Source organism: Hakea prostrata, chromosome 3, assembly GCF_041222555.1.
Source record: "Hakea prostrata isolate BN-2017 chromosome 3, UWA_Hpros_2, whole genome shotgun sequence".
NCBI classification, from domain to species: domain Eukaryota; kingdom Viridiplantae; phylum Streptophyta; class Magnoliopsida; order Proteales; family Proteaceae; genus Hakea; species Hakea prostrata.
In genome coordinates this window covers 28,487,025-28,506,297 of record NC_142602.1, presented here as the reverse complement: position 1 = coordinate 28,506,297, position 19,273 = coordinate 28,487,025, and the positions used below count along the sequence as shown (strand labels likewise).

At 37.4% G+C, this 19,273-nt stretch overlaps 1 protein-coding gene across 1 annotated transcript; it reads right to left on the bottom strand.

Annotated features, from left to right (window-relative positions):
• Positions 1 to 3,447: 3,447 nt before the first annotated feature.
• LOC149021991 (serine/threonine-protein kinase-like protein CCR2) lies at positions 3,448 to 6,765 on the bottom strand. The gene has a single exon (XM_089150195.1). It carries the CDS (start codon positions 6,108 to 6,110, stop codon positions 3,798 to 3,800), a length of 2,313 nt encoding a protein of 770 aa, XP_089006321.1. The 5' UTR covers positions 6,111 to 6,765; the 3' UTR covers positions 3,448 to 3,797.
• Positions 6,766 to 19,273: the final 12,508 nt, after the last annotated feature.

The following is a 19,273-nucleotide window of genomic DNA, read 5'->3' as shown; positions in this document are numbered from 1 at the left end:
CGACAGAGCTATGTGAATTATATGAGAACAAATTGAGTTTGAAGATGTTCGAGATCAAGGTAAGAATGCCCATGTGTTGGTTTAAGTTAAGTTAGTGTTGGGGGTCAACCGGTTGAGCAAAGCACCTAAGTATTAAAAAATATTAGAGTGCAGTTGCTTAAGGCGGTTGATTGACCCAACCAACCGCCCCAAACAACCGGCCAGGTCTAATTGTGGGATTTAACCCTAATTTGCCCACGTCCCTCTATAAATAGTCATCCATGACCTAATTTTTGTATTATTTTATTCATGGAGGCTACTGTGGACGGTTAGGAGGTAGAGTACACGTGTTTGGTGGTGAAGAATGCTCAAATCATAGTGAAGCTTTGATTCTTGATCTGTCTTGCGAATCAATTGGAGGTAAGTTAATCACATGCTCTCCCTACTTATCTCTCTTTAGTAGTAATGTGCTTTTCTTCTCTCCATGATTCTATAGATATTGAGTTTGATGGTTAGAATCTTTCCATCGATGAGCACGACTAGATTACACCAGAAGATGGATTCTCACATTTGAATCAAGGGTTGATTTAGTTGAAGGAGATGAAGTGGATTGTAAATCTTCCTCCTTTGTAGTTTAAAGATTGAGATGGACTCTCTAGTATGTTAAGGATGAAATTTGGATTTGGATTATCCCAAAATCAGATTGAGTATGGATGATCAAAAGTTGGAATTTTAGACTTGAGAGTCTGCTTGAAAGGGGGGGGGGGGGTCGGTCAAGGCAGTTGATTGACCCAACCAACCGCCATAAGCGACTGGTTGGGTCACAATAGCTTGGTCTGTCTGAGTTTTGCTCTATTTTGACCTCTGACTTAAATGAATCTTTGTAACCCTAATCTATGTGATCATTGAGGTTTATTGGACTTATTATTTTTGAACTCTGATTGCACTTTCAGTAGTTGTTCCACTTCAACAAGTAAGGTTACATTCTGTATATATGATATGACATGTAATATGATGGACTGTGTATAACTTTGAATGCATAAGTGATTTTATAACTTGCTGTTAAAGTAGTTTGAATGATTCATTGATAATAATATGTTGTGTATGGTAATTAAATGTACTTGAATTACTATATGGTCTTGAATGATGGGATATTGTAATTTGTTACTATGATTGAGGGTATCCTTAGCTTGGGATATCAGGGACTATGGTATGGGGACATTGTTCTCTGATGCCCCCAGCATTATCATGGTTGTCAGATTTCATACCTAGGAGGTTTAGATTGTAGGGTAAGAAACTCATACATGCTACTACCCTTTTTCTAGGGGTATTGAAGCCGAGTGACCCGTGATAATGGCGATGTGACTCTATTTCATCCTACAACGGTATCTAGTCCTTGTAGAGACTCAGTGGTCCGCTGTTGATCATGCATTGGTAGGGTTGCATATGTTAGGGTTGGGTTTCATAGGCGTCAAATAAGCGGCTTGGGAGTCGTGAGGGGACATGAGAGTATTCGCCCCAATAATATGTGGATGACTATAGGGTTAGGGAATGGAGTCCAACAGAGCTAGTCAGTCCGTGGGGATTCTCATTCCTAGGTGAATAAGGATATTGAATCGAGTTGGTTGGTGCCATAGGAGAAGTATTTAGACCACATGTAGTATGTTACTATATGATCTTGCATTGGGTCAAAATCCTTAACATGCACCAATATCATGCTAATGGTTGTGGTGAGAGAGTGTGGACTTATTTGACGAGAACTAGACCCCTTGCCTAGGATCCCAATAAAGGTAACCAATCTATGAGGGATCAGAGTGACTAGACTTACCTAGAGGAGGGTTGGTGTTATATCTTAAAGCATGTTTGTCATACTAAAGACTTGAATGGTTAGCTACTAGATGCATCCATACTTATGCATATCATCTTTCACTTATATTATCTACCACGATATGATGTTGACATGTATATGAGATTTGTAGTTTTATTGAATTCGTTGGAATTCATTCTTTTTGTGGATTATTGTTATATTATTCATATAACAATACTGAAACGAGAGAAATTCCGTATGACTGGGAGGACCCCCATGAAGAGACTCTAGAGGTGTCAGTGGGAGGTAGCAATGTACAACACGAAGCCACCTACGGGTGCATGGAGTGTGCTTAAAACTCCTATTGATGGAAAAAGAATCCAGGTGGCTCACCATTTTGATAAATCAATAAAGGAAGGTTGGATGATCCCGTTCATCAAGAAATTAGAAGAGAAGATCGCCATCCTTGAAAAAGAACAAAAATAACAATTGAACTTTGATTCCTTTTTGCTTCTGCCGAGATACTCTTTTTGGACAATGTTTATTTCCTTTGATTTTGGACACATGTATATCCCTTTTTATTTAACTATTAAACTGTTCTTGCTCTTGATTATTTATTATGTACATTGATTATCACTAATGGGTAAACCATGGATCTTGTGGTTGTGGATCACCCACGGATTGTCGGGAGGGACCATACCGGCGGGTGGAGTGTGACAGGACTGGATCAAGAACCGAGTGAAGAGATAGTGTAAGCATGAAGAACCCAACAATTATAGAAAGAGACGTGATCCCGTCAAATTCGGGTTAGGCAATCATGCTTTACATGGAAACTGTAACTAACTCAGATGGTAGGGGAAAAACCCTACAATCGGATGGCCACAAAGGAAAACTATGAATGAATCTAATGATCGAGAATAAGAGGTGAATCCTATATAAACTAAAGTATCACACAGATTAGAGTTACCCAAATTGTTTCCCTCCATTATTGTTTTCAATTAATCTCTGGCAACTAGCCGAGCTTTGTGGTGATTCACTTGTTGACTTAGCCTTCGGAGGTGGCTTCCCGACCGCTAAGTCGGCCCAAATCTAACGTTGTTTTGCAAGAATCCGAAGGTTGATCAATTTTTGGACGCATCACTATTAAAACTTAGGGCGGGCGCGAACCGAGATTGAAACCGGATCCAAAGGGAGATTACGTTTGGTTGTGTGAATCTAGATTCATGAAACTAGAGATCACATTTCACTAAAACGGAACGAGATTTATGAGATGAGGGAACCAAAGATTCACCCACTATCAAAGCGAAAGATTTGAACCATAATTCAATAAATATTTTTAGGATAAATCTAGAAATTTCTTCCAAAATTAAAACTAACCAACAGTAATTTTAAGAACCATGACTCTAGAGATTTGAAGTCTGTAGATTTGAAATCTCTAAATTTTTGAAATCTACCGACTCAAGTAACCAAACAGGCCCTAAAAGCATGGTTCAAGGTTCTTCTATATTACATAGTAGTAGAGAAGTAACACAGTGGGTAGACTACCTTGGGTTCAAACATAATAAATTGAGTAGCTGGTGGTTTTGGATGCCAAAGTGATGATTCAAGAAACTTCAATGATACAGATACAGTAGGTAAAGCTAGAAAAATCTAAGAGAAGGTTGGCAAAACTTTTATTCAATAAATAGAGAATACATTTTACAGAAGATGTGTCATCTGCAACCATCACAGTGCTGTCACTTTGTGTGAGAAGAAACTTTTACAGATATAACCGAAAAAAATACATTTGGAAAGAGCGAGCTTTCGTGGAATGCCAAGACAAAAAGGCAATAACCCACAAACAGATTCAGAAACTTGACTCAACAATGACCATCTGCTTCACTTTGTGAAGTAGAAAAAAAAATTGAGTAATGAAATATACAACCAGTTCATAAAGAATGTACAGTATAGGAAAAGTAATCTGCAAAAGCTACTCTGGCTCAATCTTCACTTGATCAACCAACATTCACCACTAAAAGGTCAATCCACTTCTCACAAGTTGCTCCAACAACAAAGCTACATCAGACATGGAAGGGCGCTCAGAAGGATCTTCCCTCAATGCAAGCTCTGCAATATCTGCAAGTTTAAGCAAGGGTTCTACATTCCTTAGAAGAGCTATATTCGGGTCAATGATTGCAGCTGCTTTACCCTGTTTAATTAGGGGCACTGCCCATTCAACAATGCCTGCTGGAGTGAAATCATTGTCATAATCTTTCCTCCCACTGAGAATCTCCAAGAGTACTATCCCAAAACTGTAAACATCACTTCTGAAGTCTGAATTTAGGTCCTTGTCACTAGAGGTCAGAAGCCCAAAATCTGCAATTCGTGCAGTCCACTCTGAGTCCAAGAGAATGTTTGAAGTCTTGACATCTCGGTGGACAATGGGAGGTGCAGCATCCTTGTGAAGATATTCAAGCCCCTTGGCAGCTTGCATTGAGATCTTCAATCTGAGGGACCAATTCAAAGGTGAGAGTCCACCATGAAGGTGGTCATGAAGTGTGCCATGGGGCATGAATTCATAGACTAGAAGCCTCTCCCCCATCTCTACACAGTAACCCAGCAAGTTCACAATATTAGGATGTCGAATCTTGCAAAGGATCTCTAGCTCTGCTTCAAAGTCCCTGCTGTTTGTATGGATTATTGTGGCGGCATTAGCCCTCTTGACTGCTACCTGCAACCCATCAGAGAGGACTGCTTTGTAAACAAATCCATAGCTTCCCCTTCCAAGCTCATTGAATTCCTTGAACCCATTAGTAGCATCCTTCAGGTCTGAAAGACGGAACACTTGGGTTGTCCCAATGGATGAAGCTGTGCTCAGAGGGGGTGGTTCATTGTTGATCTCGGGTTCCTCTGCCGGTTTGCTTAACCAGGGCATACATTTGGTCTTCCCCTGGTGTTGCTGTTCATTCTTAGATGCAATAACCCGGTAGAGAAGGAAGCACCCCATTAAGATCAAAATGAGACCCACCACAGAAGAACCAATGCTGATGATCATCAATTTCATCTGGTGGTGCCCATTGTTCTGCTGCGCATCTGAAGATGCAGGGAGGCCACAATCATCCCAACAAGAGCTATTCTGGCAAAGAGAGCAAGCAGTGCACACTCGATCGGCATTCTCGTCACAAAAACTAGACGGGAAGAAGCCCTCTGAACAGTTGGATCGACAAGGCGAGCATATCTTCAGCTCTTTCTTGAGACACAAGCTTGTGACCTCTGGCACATTAAGGATGCTGGCATTGAAAACAAAACTACCCTCTCCACAGGAACTGTCAGTACAGAGACCTGGACTGCAGAGCTGCAATGGAGGGCTGAAATCCGGAGACGACGGGCCATGAACCTCCCAGCAATCAAGTATGAGCTCATCTTCCCTAACACCACAAGTAGTGTAATCAGAAGAAGCAATGGCCAGAAACCCAGAACCTGTAGGAATTGAAGAAGCATCGAAGTGCCCCCAGCACTCGATCCCATGGTCTCTCTCCCGAATCCCGCAAAAATGGCGTGCGCCAGCACTTAAGCTCACAAATCGAGTTTCATTCGGAAATAAACTGAACGAATCAGTTTCGCCCCAACAAAAAACTTCCCCAGAGTCTCGAGAGATCCCACACACAGAATCCCTACCCGAAGCTAGATGCGCGGAAGTATTAGACACTGATGGCATCTTCAAGCTGGAGGCTTTGGGTCCCCAGCAAGTAATTCCCCCTTCTCTTCCTCCACTGCCGCATGTAAAACCTTCCCCAGCAACGATATTCCTCAAAACAAGATTATTAACAGATGGATCTGAAAACGAGGAATTGTAGACAGAAACCAATGTGCCATTCGAACTTGATTGCACTTCCCAACAGTCGACAGAACCCGAATCACTATTCGAGTAATAGGATCCTCTAATGGCACAGATATGATTCTTCCCAGCAGCAATGAGAGAGTATTGAATGTTTCTGTAGTTATTAGGGACAAGATCCGTACCTGAACTGATCGAATTCCAACAGAATGCAAAAGAGGTGTTCGCTTCAAGGCCACACATGAAACCCTCTCCCCCAGTGAGCGCAGCCATTGGAGGTAAAGCACTGAAATACACAGCGTCAGTTAATGAACTGTTCCTCTCCCAGCATACCACATCTTGTTTCCCGCTTGCATCAATCGCACAGAAGAACCCATCTTCTCCGAATGCAGCAGCGATCGGACCCATTGAGCCGAATCCTGCAATTCCAGTTGCCATTGATAGTAGTTGTAGAAACAGAAGCATGGACCATGTTGGCAATGAGCGTGAAAACCCAAAGAACCCCATCTGGAGAAACAACTCTGCTTGCTGGGGGTTTTACTGGGGTTCCTCATTTAATGTTACTAAATACCTCTGGAGATCGACAAGTCTTCTCTCAGAGTGAACTGAATCCAGAAACTCCATTTTTACAGTTCCGGTGGAGACCCAAGTCAATCAAGCTACAGTAAAGAAGCTCAGAGATCATATCCAAAACAAGGTAGTTACTGCAATTGTGAGGCAGTCAAAAGACAGGTAGTTGTGTCGATTTTATTGAAATGGATTGGAAAGGTGATTCAGAGTCATGTGTGTTCATGGGTTGATACAGAACATGGAAAAGAACAGACATGTGTAGATGTTTCCTTATTGGTCAGTAATCAGAATACCAACAAATTCTTTTTCTCTGTATCGACATTTTTATTTGTTGAAGCTCCGTCTTTCCTGTTAAAATGTCAGAGTTGCATTGGAGAATGGGGAGAGATCCAAAGACAGTTCATGCTTCTCGTTCACACTGAGACACGAGCTCTGCACTGTGCAGGGATTGGACAATTACCCTATTATTATGAAATCATCATTCCAACCTGTATTATATCATACGAGAGATCTCCAACTCAAACAAAATCCCATCAGTACTGTACGTTGGACGACTTTCTACGCTATTAAATGTTAATCAACTCTTCCACACACTTCCATCATTATTTATTTTCTTTTTCGAATGAAAGAACACTCCTGAAGAGTGAAGAGCATGCTTTATTATGTAGCTAAGATTGATAATCTAATGGAAAAAAAACTTTGTAATCTTATGGAAAAAAACTTGGTGAAGTGTTGGAGAAGTGAAGAGAGAGAGAGAGAGAGAGAGAGCTTAAATTCGAAGTAAGGTAAGAACAGGCTGGAGAAGCGTTAGGAGAGGTGACATGACCTTAGTAATGCCAAATTCAGAGTGAAGTTAGATCTCCTCCCTTACTTTGTGTTCCCCACCAAGCAAGCACATATGCTAATTAAACAATTGACCTTTTCCTTTATGCTTTTCTGGATTATAGTTTTAGCATTTCTACCAAGAAACGTACATTATAGTTTTAACATATAATATGATTTTGTTTAATTATTTCTTAATTCTTCCTTAAGTTTTTATTTCCCATAAGCTACACCACTAAAAATGAATAACAAAAAAAGAATACAGAGTGTACTAACGATGTCAAGCAGTATGATTTAGATACAATATAATAAATGAATACCTAAAACCAAAACTATACCGTATTTATTTTGTATCTATATTTACAAAAGCATTACGGTATTGTCACGGTATGATACGATTACAGTATAAAAACAGTATAGGTAACTGGTACATATATAGTATTAAACAGTACTGTTATATTGTGACTCGAATTCTTGTACCCGATATCAAGGATGGATCCCACCGACATATTTTGATGGACAACCCAAATAACTCAATTCTGGAGATCCATGATAGATGAAGCATAGGGCTTGGGCCAATAGCCCATCAACGGTACAGTACAACCTAACCAATGGATAGACTAATTTACCCGATTAAAGTCTATATATATGTACCTTATGTTATTCTATGAAGTCATTGAGAGATTTGAGACTTTTGCCTTAGGGTTTGTAACATTGTTTTTTAGTTGAGAAGTCTCTATTTTGTTTTCTTTCTTCATAGTAGAAAATTCTTCTTCTTCAGCCATGGATGCACGTTAAATCTCTGTGTACTTTTGTTTTGTTTCTGTTTCTATCAATGATTTTTTTATGTTGTTCTAACAAGTACAATACAATCGTAGTATATAAACAATATAAACAGTTTTATGCGACTAGAGTTTCAATATATACAACAAAATTGCAATCAAAACTGTCATTGTACTACAATATAAACCATTTTTAAGAACCATTACAAAATCGTTTTGAAACAACCCAAGACAATACAATTTTATATAAGTGATCTCTATTTCAATACCAAATTACACCCTTAGAGGATGTTAGTTCACAATACTTTTGTCACCAAGTCTCTTCTCAATTGACAATTTAAACAAAAAAAAAAAAAAAAAATCTCAACTAAAATAGTCAACACCATATAGATACATCATAAATGTACATTGCAAAATTTATGAGGATTCCAAAGTAGTAAAAATCTTTTTTTATTATTATTTAGTCAAAGCAAGGCACTATTTCCAATCAATTTATTAGTTTACGGTTAATTAATTTCATTTCTAAGGAATCCACCCATTTCTAATTACGTTGAAAAGGATATGATTCACTCTCAATTCCTTTTAGTTGCCTTGACTTCCACTCCTCATTTATTAAAACTTCAGTCAAATCTTCAAAAATCCTCGAGAATCTAAGCCCAATACTAATTTTATTTATTTATTTATTTATATTTTCCCTGACCTTTTTTCTTCTTTGAAGAAAACTTGTCATTAGATCCCCTCCTCTTCATTCTTTGCTCCTTCCTCTTTAAACAAAAATGGCCCAAGAGTTTGGAATGCCATTAGATACTGTTGATACGGAATCTTGCTTCATCCTTCCCTGTTATGTTCCTGCAAAATACTTGTTCAACCTTGGGTAGTTGAGGTATGTCTCCGACGAGCAAGTCAGTACCAATGATATGATCTCAACTATTCAATAGCGAATTCAAGTAATTGATCACACAGAATATGAATGCTTATCCTCTTCTGTTTACCTGAGGTGTTTATATAGTGTTAAGTGGTGGAGTTATATTCGGAACATGACTCTAAGATGAGTTATTATAGGAAAGTAACTCTACCAGGAGTTCTTTACATGACTTGTCTTTCCTTGAAGATGATAGATGATAAGAGTTTTACCTCTGCCAGGTTCCCTAAATACACTAGTTGGACCTACCATTATTCTTATGATCGAGATAACCATAACTGAACCAACTAGTCGGACCGGTCATAGTAAATATGACCATTTTAGTCATTAATAGATACGTTGGAGCTGACCCCTAAAAACATAGTTTTTCGATCCATTGGCAAGGCAATGGATCTTCCACTGCCTTTACTCATGAACCATGGATTTTGGGTATCAAGGGAAATTCTATTCCATTCTCTTTAAAGTTTAAATTCTTCACCTTCTAATTTGCTGGAAACTTTAAGAACTTTCAAATTCTCTCCCCACTTCTAATTTTCTGAAAAAATTGTTGACATCCCTTTGTCCCAGTCTGAGGACTATGGTCATGTCTCCTCTCTCCTTCTGGCAAATTCTCTAACTCAAAAGCTTTCTTGAAGTTGTCCTCTCATGCTTCAATGAATCTTTTAAAAAACTATTCTCCCCAAATATAAGATTTTCTTTTGGAGGCTTCTTCACTTTGGTTTATCTTCCTAATTCAACGAATTCTTTGAAAAAACTATTCTTTTCAGATATAAGATTTTCTTTTGGAGGCTTCTTCACTTTGGTTTATCTTCCTAATTCAACTAATTCTTTTAAAAAACTATTCTTTTCAGATATAAGATTTTCTTTTGGAGGCTTCTTCACTTTGGTTTATCTTCCTTAGGAAGAACTGATATATGGTGGCCTTTGCCCATTTTGTTTTATTGAAAATGAATCATATTGACATCTTTTTATAGCTTGCACTTGGACAAATCATATGAAGCTAAAACGACAAAGAATCAAGGCCAAATATAAAATTGAATTGATAATGGAGAACTTTCTCTTAAAAGTGTCATAAAAAATAACAATATTCTTGCATAGGTCGCACAAGATAAAAAGTTCGAACATTGCGTAGCGGAGGGCGCTAGGTCGCCGCTACTGCATCCCCTCTATTGAAGTACTGCTTACCAAAAAAAAAATTAAAAAAATTACAATATTCAGCTGCCTTAAAAAATATTTTTTACGCCCAAAACATGATTTCATTAGTGCCAAGAACCCTAAAACAAAAAAATTATACAAAATTACAAAAATACCATTAAAAACAGAAAAATGCCCAAAATGTCCTCAAAACGATGTGTCTTTCTCACAAGCTTGTTTCAGGTCAACATGACAAATTTCATCCCATTCCGAGTTTGGGACATTGAGTTACCCACCCCATGTGCATCATCATATTTGGGTAATTGGGTCCCCTTAGTCTTCAGCCTTCTTTTTCCAATGATAGATCTTTGCATCTCTACCTGTGATAGTTACAAATGCATAATTGTTTCTTTAGTGTGTTTTGTTATACCTTGCTACTACTTGTGGGATGCCTATAACACAATCCTAGTCAAGCATGATAAAGTTTTTATAATTTCTGTTCTTCACAAAAGATTTCACCGGCTTGACATTACCAACACCATGTTGGATTTTGGTTTTAAAAATCAAATAATGTAATATAATATAATATGTTATTTAGATAAGTTTCAAAAACATTAAAACTCTATCTTCTTAGCTTTGTTTGAGGACTCTTGTTTAATCTTTACTCTATAGGACTCTTCTGAATGTAAAGATTCAAATCCAAGCATTTTGGTAATTTGGCATATGTAAGGTAATGTAATTTACCATATTCATTTAGTCCCATATCTGATGGAGCTAATTATAATATCGATTATATAACATTGATTACTCCTAAGTGGGGTGTATGCCGGTAGATAATTTAATATGGATCACGCGCATGCGCCGAGTAGGGCCGAGTCAAACGTGGTTGCGGCCGTGGTCTATGGATCTCGATCTGATCAGTCCTTGGGACACTATAATATTATTTGAATAATATTAAGTGTCTTTGATGGGACTTGGGACTTGGATTATGATCCAACCCATTTTTTGGTTTTATTGTAGGGAGGTGACTATATGATCAGTCACAACTCTTTCCCTTCAAAGGTGACCTTACGTACAGATGCCACACTCTCTGATAGATGTGTCCATACGAGTTTAAGAATATATATGAGAAATAAAGACAAGATTCTTCTTCTCTGGTTTTTTGAAGTAAGAAAATTTTGAGTTCTGATAAGTGAGAAATTTTCAGTTTTGTTTTCTTCCTTCCCGTGCTATATACTACTTTCGTATCTCTTCTGCAAGTAGAATCTGTTGAAGTGCTAGCCATCAAAACTAAAGGAGTTATTGTATTTTGGAGGTGAGTATGCCAAGGTCAAACCTGATTTGCACTTAAGGGGGCGTTCAAATACCTTAAGAAAAAGTATTGATGGTACGCTTCAACTCACCTTGTTTTAGTTCGCTCTGTACTGTTTTCGCTTTTCCTATTTCATAAGGATAAGTATTTCTAACAAAAGATTTTATTAATTTGTGAATCTATTTCGTATTGTCCAATATTAGTTTGTCTATACAGTGCCTCTGGAATTTTGATTCAAACACACCACCCTCCCCTTATAGTTTTCAAATGATCACCCTCTCTCTTTCTCTGCTTACTAAAGCAAACTTATTCCCCAATAATTGGACTTTATAAGGCTGATCTCAAATTTGGGTGGCAGACTGGCAGGTTCAGAAGTAGAAAGGACAAAAGGAGGAGGTTGGTATTTTTGTTGGGTTACAAAGGAGCTTCTGTCAGGACCAAAAGTCAAGCACTTTTTCATGGAGATCTACATTTCTAGCCTGTCTTGTTACCCATGGACTTTTTTATGCATGCAGGATCACTTTTTTGAAAAACAGCTTGTAAATATTATATCTAGTTGTCCTAAATTAGAACTCTTGTTTCTCTAAACCAAAAATGACTTGGCATTCGTTACTTAATTCATGATGGATCTTCTACGCTCTTATGGCATGATCCATGGTTGCCGGGTGGTGTGCTTAAAGATGAGAACAGTGTGCTTACTTCAGCTGTTGGTAAAGACCCATTTATGAAGGTTCATGATTTAATCGAGGCGGGAAGTGCATGGGAGAACCACCTTAATGATAATTTGCTTCTGTCACAATGGGGAGATATTTCTCAAACTCGTCGTTTATAAAAGAGTAGTAGTGACCAGGTTGAGTGGATGGCAACCCCAAGTGGAGAGTTCTCTTTAAAAATTGTGATGCAAGCAGTGTGTGGCTCTAAACCGAAAGCTTCCTAGGCTCAAGTGGTGTGGGTAGCAAAGGGTCAAACCACCTTTCTTTGATTTCATGGTTAGCTATCCTCAAAAGACTTTCAACTAAGGACCGTTTAATAGGTTGGGGTATTCAAGTGAAACTCCACTGTACGCTTTGCAAGGTTGGTAATGAGAGTTGTGATCACTTGTTCTTTGAATGTGGCTTCTCCAAAAAGGTTTGGTCAAACATATTGATTGTAATTGGCCATCCTAATCACCATATTAGTCGGTGGTGTGAAGAATTACAGTGGGTTACGTCCCATTTTTTAGGTGACTCAATTATGAAGTGTGAAATGTCTCAATTTTAATGCCACTGTGTACTGCATTTGGAAGGAAAGAAATGACAGTCTCCACAACCAAGGTGAGCAGTCAGTGGAGCAGGTGACTCGACGGATCGTGAGGCAGGTTCAATTACGGTTCATGGAAGAGCAGCCCATAGTGAAGGATTCAACTGCCAATCGGGCGATCTTTGATAGATGGAATATTGGTAGTAGCTTTGTGTTGACCACGACATCAGTACATCATTGGTTGAGACCCCCAGAGAGGATGGTTGGCAATTAACAGTAATGGTTGGGTGGCTGCTGGTAAAGGCGGGTACGGGGCAATTGGGAGAGACCACAAAGGGAAGGTTATATTTGCTATTGTTGCTGATTCGTTGGAGGACAATATTCTCATTTGTGAGTTACTTGGCATCCGAGCTAGGCTTCAAGAAGCAATATGGAGTGGGTTCCATAGTGTGGAGGTTCGATCTGACTCTCTCAATGTTGTCCAGATTGTTTATGGTGAAATCAAGATTCCATGGTATGTTATGAGTGTTGTTGAGGATATTTGGAAGTTGAAGGGTTCATTGGTTGAATTTCACGTGCTTCAACAAGTCCATGAGACGAATTGGTGCGCTAACCTTTTGGCGAGCTTGATTTAAGTGCCTATGGAGATTCCGTTGGATTCGAACGATTTGCCTTACAAGCTTCACAAATTGGTATGTGAAGAGGTGCAAGGTAGACGGTTCTTCGGTTATTAATATTGTAATCCCTTGATTATTATATTTATATTATTCTCGCCTTGGTCCAAAAAAAATGACTTGGCCATACCATCTTATCCTGTCCCTCAACTAAGCTATTAGCTTCTCCGGCCTTGTGCGATATTTCCTCCTCCCCTGTGCTTTATATGGCTAGTCTCACTGCTAAGGCTTTAAACTCTTAGTTATAGAGATCAATATGAGAAGCGTCTATGAATACCTAACTTGAAACCTTGATCCAATGGAAAAATTAATTTTTTCATTCTAAGAGATCAAGTATTTTGTAAAATCATTTTTACAAGTTTCTGTACCGAGAGGTTACTCTTTCTTTGGAAATGAGCATTTGTTAAACCCTTTCAAAAATAATTCTCATCGGGCCTACAACCTGAAAAATCTTATTTTCAAGTAGAGTGGGAAAGAAAGATAAAAAAGGGGGTTGTGAGTAAGGCAGGGTGGGATAATCTTGTGAGACCTTCATCTTGAGACTATTATATCAAGTTTTTGTTCCCCTATAAAATCCCCTATAAAACATATTCTACAAAATTCATTCTTCAAACCACTTTTCTCAAACGAAAAAAAGAACGGTTTTAATAAACAATTCAACCACCGCTCATTCATGTTCTCCCAGAGCAAAAAACACCAAAACTATTTTTTGAGACTGTTACCAATCGCATCCAAATAAATCCAAATTAATGTAGGTTAACTGTTGTGAAAAAATAACAATGCAAATGTATCTTGTTGTAACAAGTAATATAATGATAAAAAAAATCACTCCCTCGAAGACTATAGAGTAAGTATGAAATTAATTATACCAATTTAGTGAGCAATGCATATCTATTTTGCACTTTACTAATAACAATACCATATCAGTTCCATGTATAGATATTTAGTTTCTCGTTCAAAAGGATACTTATGTTAAACTCTTCAGACTAACTGATTTGAAGTTAAGATTAGAGCTCAAATGTCTAATCTCCTAAATAAATAAGGTTGAAACATGCCCAATCTAATGACTGGGAGTGCCCATTAATGGCTTAAACTGCAGTAAACTTAAATCTAGAGATACCGAGAACTAGGGTAACTGAAGCAAACGAGCTAACAAAAGACCATCCCAAATCTCCTTTTAACTCAAGAATGAATGTAGAACGAGCTATAGGAACCCAAAAGTCCATATTTAAGAAATATTACAAGCAAATATATTACAACACTACTACTACTGATTCTGATACGGTGCACTAAAACCATTTAATGAAATACAAATAAAGAAATGATAACTAAAATCATGGACCATTTCTTTGTCTTCACCTTTCCTGTGTCTACATGCAGATTAAGGACCATTGCTGTTTTCTTACTCTTTCTTGTCTGGTGGATCAGACTCACAATCCAAGGTACTCTGATATTATTTTCGCTTTAATTTGCAGTTAACACAATGTAAAATAAAAATAATTATGAACCTCCATTGAATTAGACCTCACTTCACTGTCATGTCCAGCAAGGATTTCTCCTTAGGTTTTATGGTGGCTGCATTGGAAGACTTGACCCTCACTAACCAGAGTTTGATAGTGATGCAGTTTCACTTGTTTCAGGCTCAATCAAGGTATCTCTAAAAGTAAATTTCTTATCGTCAACATCAAGCAAGAGATGGGAAAAAAATAATTTCCAGGGAGGGGGGGGGAGAGGAGCGAGGTTTGAACCGGCCGACCCCTATGTTGCCTCCCAAGGTAAATTGAATGTCTAGAATTTTTCGGATTCATTTTGCAAATCCTATAGAACCAATGCTATTGAGAATAATTTTTAGAATTATAATTGAAAAATTATTTGTATACCTTTGTAAATGTATAAAGGATGACTAAATGATAGCTTAGCCCCGATGAGTGCAAAAAAAATCCCACCTTTATATATATGTTCATGCATGTATAGTGGTTGGTTGTATCTTAATGCATGATCATATTCCCAAGCAAATAATCCACTTTTATCTTTAAATTATAAGAACAATAAAAAATTCAACCTTTTATCTTCCTCTTAATGGGATACGCTTTATGGATCCAAACAAAATTAAGTAAAGATCATGAGTTGAAAGGGGCTGAGGGCTAAAGATTCTTCAACCTTAGAAGAATCAACTGAGCATAGAGAGGGTTAGTAAGGAAGGTTCTATCCAAGATTAATTGAATAGGAGTGCTTGGGTTGTTAGGGATCAAATTTGAGTCCTAAGTTTCCTAATTTAGTTGTCCCTATGGGGAGTATGAGAGAGGAGAGAGAAAATTTCGATGGTACAGGGGATTTTGCCATCTGGAAGAGGAAAAGTTAGGGCACTCATGGCCCAACAAAGGTTGCTACGTGCTATTGGTGATCCTGAAGCCTTCATTGAGGACAGAAGTGATAGAGAATGTCATCGGGTGTATGTTGTGGAATGTCACTGATGATGTCATAAAAGATAGATCTTGGTAAGGAAGATGATATGATAGTGAAGGTTTGGCCTGCACTTGAATTGATTTCAGGAATAAAATTTTTAGGTGTGAAGGACTAAGACACATGCTTGTCAAAATATAGGCAAATTGGAACCTGGAAGTCAAAAATCATTTTTGTAAGTTATCTCGAGGGTGTAAAGGGCTATAAGCTAGGGATAGTGCCAAAATTTTTCTTAATGGAGATGTAATTTTTAGAGAGTCTATATTCCATTGTTTAACTGTTGATGATACTAGTTTGTCCTTAATAGACTAAGACTAACATATTTTATCCAATTTGAGCTTGGACAGTTCCAGTTGTGATAGAAAACTCTAGTGTAGTTTTTTTTTTTTTTTTTTTTTTTTTTTGATAGTAAAACAAAGCTTGATATTAATTAAGATAGCAAATACATAAGGTAGTAGGGTCTATAATGTTTGACCTTCTAAAGTCTAAAGAGGACTTAAATGCCAAATACAAAAGCCACTGGTGGAGTATGGTGTCAGAAAAACTATTAAGGTTTGCATCCTTAATGTTAGTTAGTATGTTTAGCAAAATTGGGACTTGAGATATTGGCCACTTGATGTGATTAATTGGCATGAGTAAATCACGAACTTTTTGTTGTTGCACCAAATATCTTGTATTTTAATATTCTGGTGCAATGCATGATGTATCCCTTCCTTTAATCCAATCAAGAGTGCGTCAACGATGTTTCCATTCCCTAATCCTCCTGTGCGTAGAAGCTTTAACTTCCCTTCATGCACTATTCCCATACTCCATCCTGTGTTACCTAATTCTGCATTATACACCCCTGCACACAATAAGGTTGGACAAAGATTTAAGTTAATTAAAGTATTACAAAAGCAAGTATCTGGTTCAGAAGATAGGGTTTGGAGAGAAATAATACCTCCTAGAAGGTATATGGCCAATGTGGGTGCTCTTGTTGAAGAGGCAGCATTAGAAATGGGTTTTTATGAACGATGTACTTATGATAAAGCCCATCATTAACTCAAAGGATAAAAAACTTTGGTTAAAAGCTATTGATGAGGAAATATGATTCTATACTTAAATATCAGACTTGGATGTTTGTAGATAAGCCCAAAAAATAAAAATAAAACTTTACCATGTAAATAGATATTAAAGGTTAAGGATAATGGATCTAGTAAGAGTTATAAGGCTAGGGTAAGGAGCTAAGGATTTTGTACAAAGAGAAAGAATAGACTTTAATGAGTTTTTTTTTTTTTTTAATATAAAACTATAAGATTGATAATATCAGTTTCAAGAGGAGTAAATATGACAGTTGCTTATACTTTTCTCATTACATTTAGCACATACACTCTTGTTGTTGTTAATTGCATGTTCAAATCCTATCATGATTGGTGAATTTAAGGATCGATAAGCTTAAAGAAGAAGTTACAATGAAAGAATTATGACTTGCTAAGAGGATTTTGGCCACAAAAATTCATAGAAATGAGGGGGAGGGGAACTTGCCTATCAATCAAAATTCTTATTTGATTAAAGTTATTGAAAAGTTTAATATGATGGAGTCTAAGTTAATTGAAGTCCCTTTAGCTACACATTTTAATTTTTCTAGAGGTTGAAGTCCTAAATGACTTTGAAAAATCTGAAATGTCTCAGGTTCCTTACTCTAATATGATTAGTTCTATTATGTACTTCATAATTAATATGTATTACGTCTGATAGTGTTCATTCTATTAGTATACTTAGTAGATTCAAGGCTAGTCATGGTAAAATATGGTTTGAAATGGTTATTAAGGTGCTTGATAAGAACTGTTAATAAAGAAGAAATTGCCTGGAAAAGTTTGTTTGCATTGTTATATTAATTCATATTATGCAAGTAATAGGAAGTCATTATCATCATTTTCTTTCTTGTTAATTAAATAGAAACTACATTAATTGGAAAGCTCAGTAGTTTACTGTGGCTTTGTCAACCCCAAAGGCTTAGTATATATTTCAGCTATTGAGTGTGTTAAAAAAGCTATGTGGTTGAGGGGTCTGTTGAGAGTTTTGCATGTTCTTGAAACTAAGCCTATTGTGTTTATTGATAATCAAAGTGCAATTTTCTTGTATGAGAATCTTGTTTACCATGATAGGACTAAACATATTGATATAAAATACGTCTTTAATAAAGAAAAAAGTAGATGATTGTGTGTTATCAATTGATAAAATTTCTATTGAACATAATCCTACTGATTATGGTACTAAAGTGTTACCATTTGCTAAGCTTGAGCACTGCCTAGCTGCGTATGTTTATCTTGTGTCTTTTTTTGGTGCTTTTGAATGTTTTTGATTGTAGGAAGAACTTAGGTGAATTATGGCAAGTTGCTGGTTTTACAAATTAAGAAGGAGATTCTTGAGGAGATAATCTATAAATTCCCCTGCCAGAGACTTATATTTGAATCAAAAGAGGGTTTGGTTCACTTGCTTTGAACTATTTATGAATAGGCGCATTTCCATTATGTTGGACTGGGTGTTTAAAGTCTCTCGTTGGTTCATCTTTGCAATGATAAGTCAAGGCTTTTGTGGTCTATGTGTTAGGCCAGGGCTTCTCTTTGTCTTCTTCTTCTCTTCACTATGATGTGATTTCCCATGGTTTTACTTGTAATCTTGCAATTCTGGTGTGGTTTTAGGTTCTCAAATGTGAATATCATAGTTTACACACTTGTATTTCTATCTTTTGTTAGATTACAAGGCTTCTGTATAGTGCATTTAGGTTTGAATCTGAGCCCTGGAGATGTAGGTCTTGTTAAGATCGAACTCCATTATCAAATCTCTCTGTCTATATGGTTGATTGGATTTAGAATGCGGAAATGAGAACTAACCACTCTAAATACACCCCCCCCCCACACACACACAATTAACTATATAAAAACCATACCTGAACACCCTTTGAAAAGGTTTTGACGGAGAGAACAAAAGAGGAAGAGGAAATCCGAGGCCAAGGAGGACCACCATCTTGTTGAGAAGACACATATTCGTTCTAATGGATTGTAGCCCTATAGTTCAATGATTTAAGCCTAGATTTAGGGTGAGACCATGGGGCTCATGAAAGTAGGGATTGGATATGCATTCCCATCACTAGAAGGAAGACAATAAGACCTAATTGCTTTACTAATGGTTGGTTTGGGCCAAATCCCATTTTAGGATGTAAATTGCTAATGACCTAGTCATGTATACCTAGAGAATTTTATGCCATCATGATGTTATCCTTGCCTAGAAGCTACAAACAGGGAGAGCTAAGTAGGGTTATAGGAAACTTCATTGTAACTTTTAGATTAAAAGCCTCCCAATTTACTGCATAATCCTAGATTCTAACATACTAATCCCATCCCCACCTTGATGTTGTTTAATACTTGCTTGATTTGGAGTGCTACCTATGGAGTAAACCTTCTAGTTTATTACATAAACCCCTATGCATGGTGCCCACGAGTTAGTACACACGTATGTATATACCCCTTGCACTAAGCCCTGTTCTATGATAGTAGCACCCGCCAATTGATTTACGGAGGAATCAACTGGTCAATTGGCTATTGACTATCGATTGACTGGCTAGGTTGCTATTTAGAACCCAATCCAAATTTTGGGGTTTTGCTTCCCTAGGTTCCAATGAGCTTCTCCCTATTTTAATGCATCAATACTTTGGTTTCCTTAGTTTCTTTGCCTCCTAGACTGATTTTAATTGCATGGATATGCTTAAT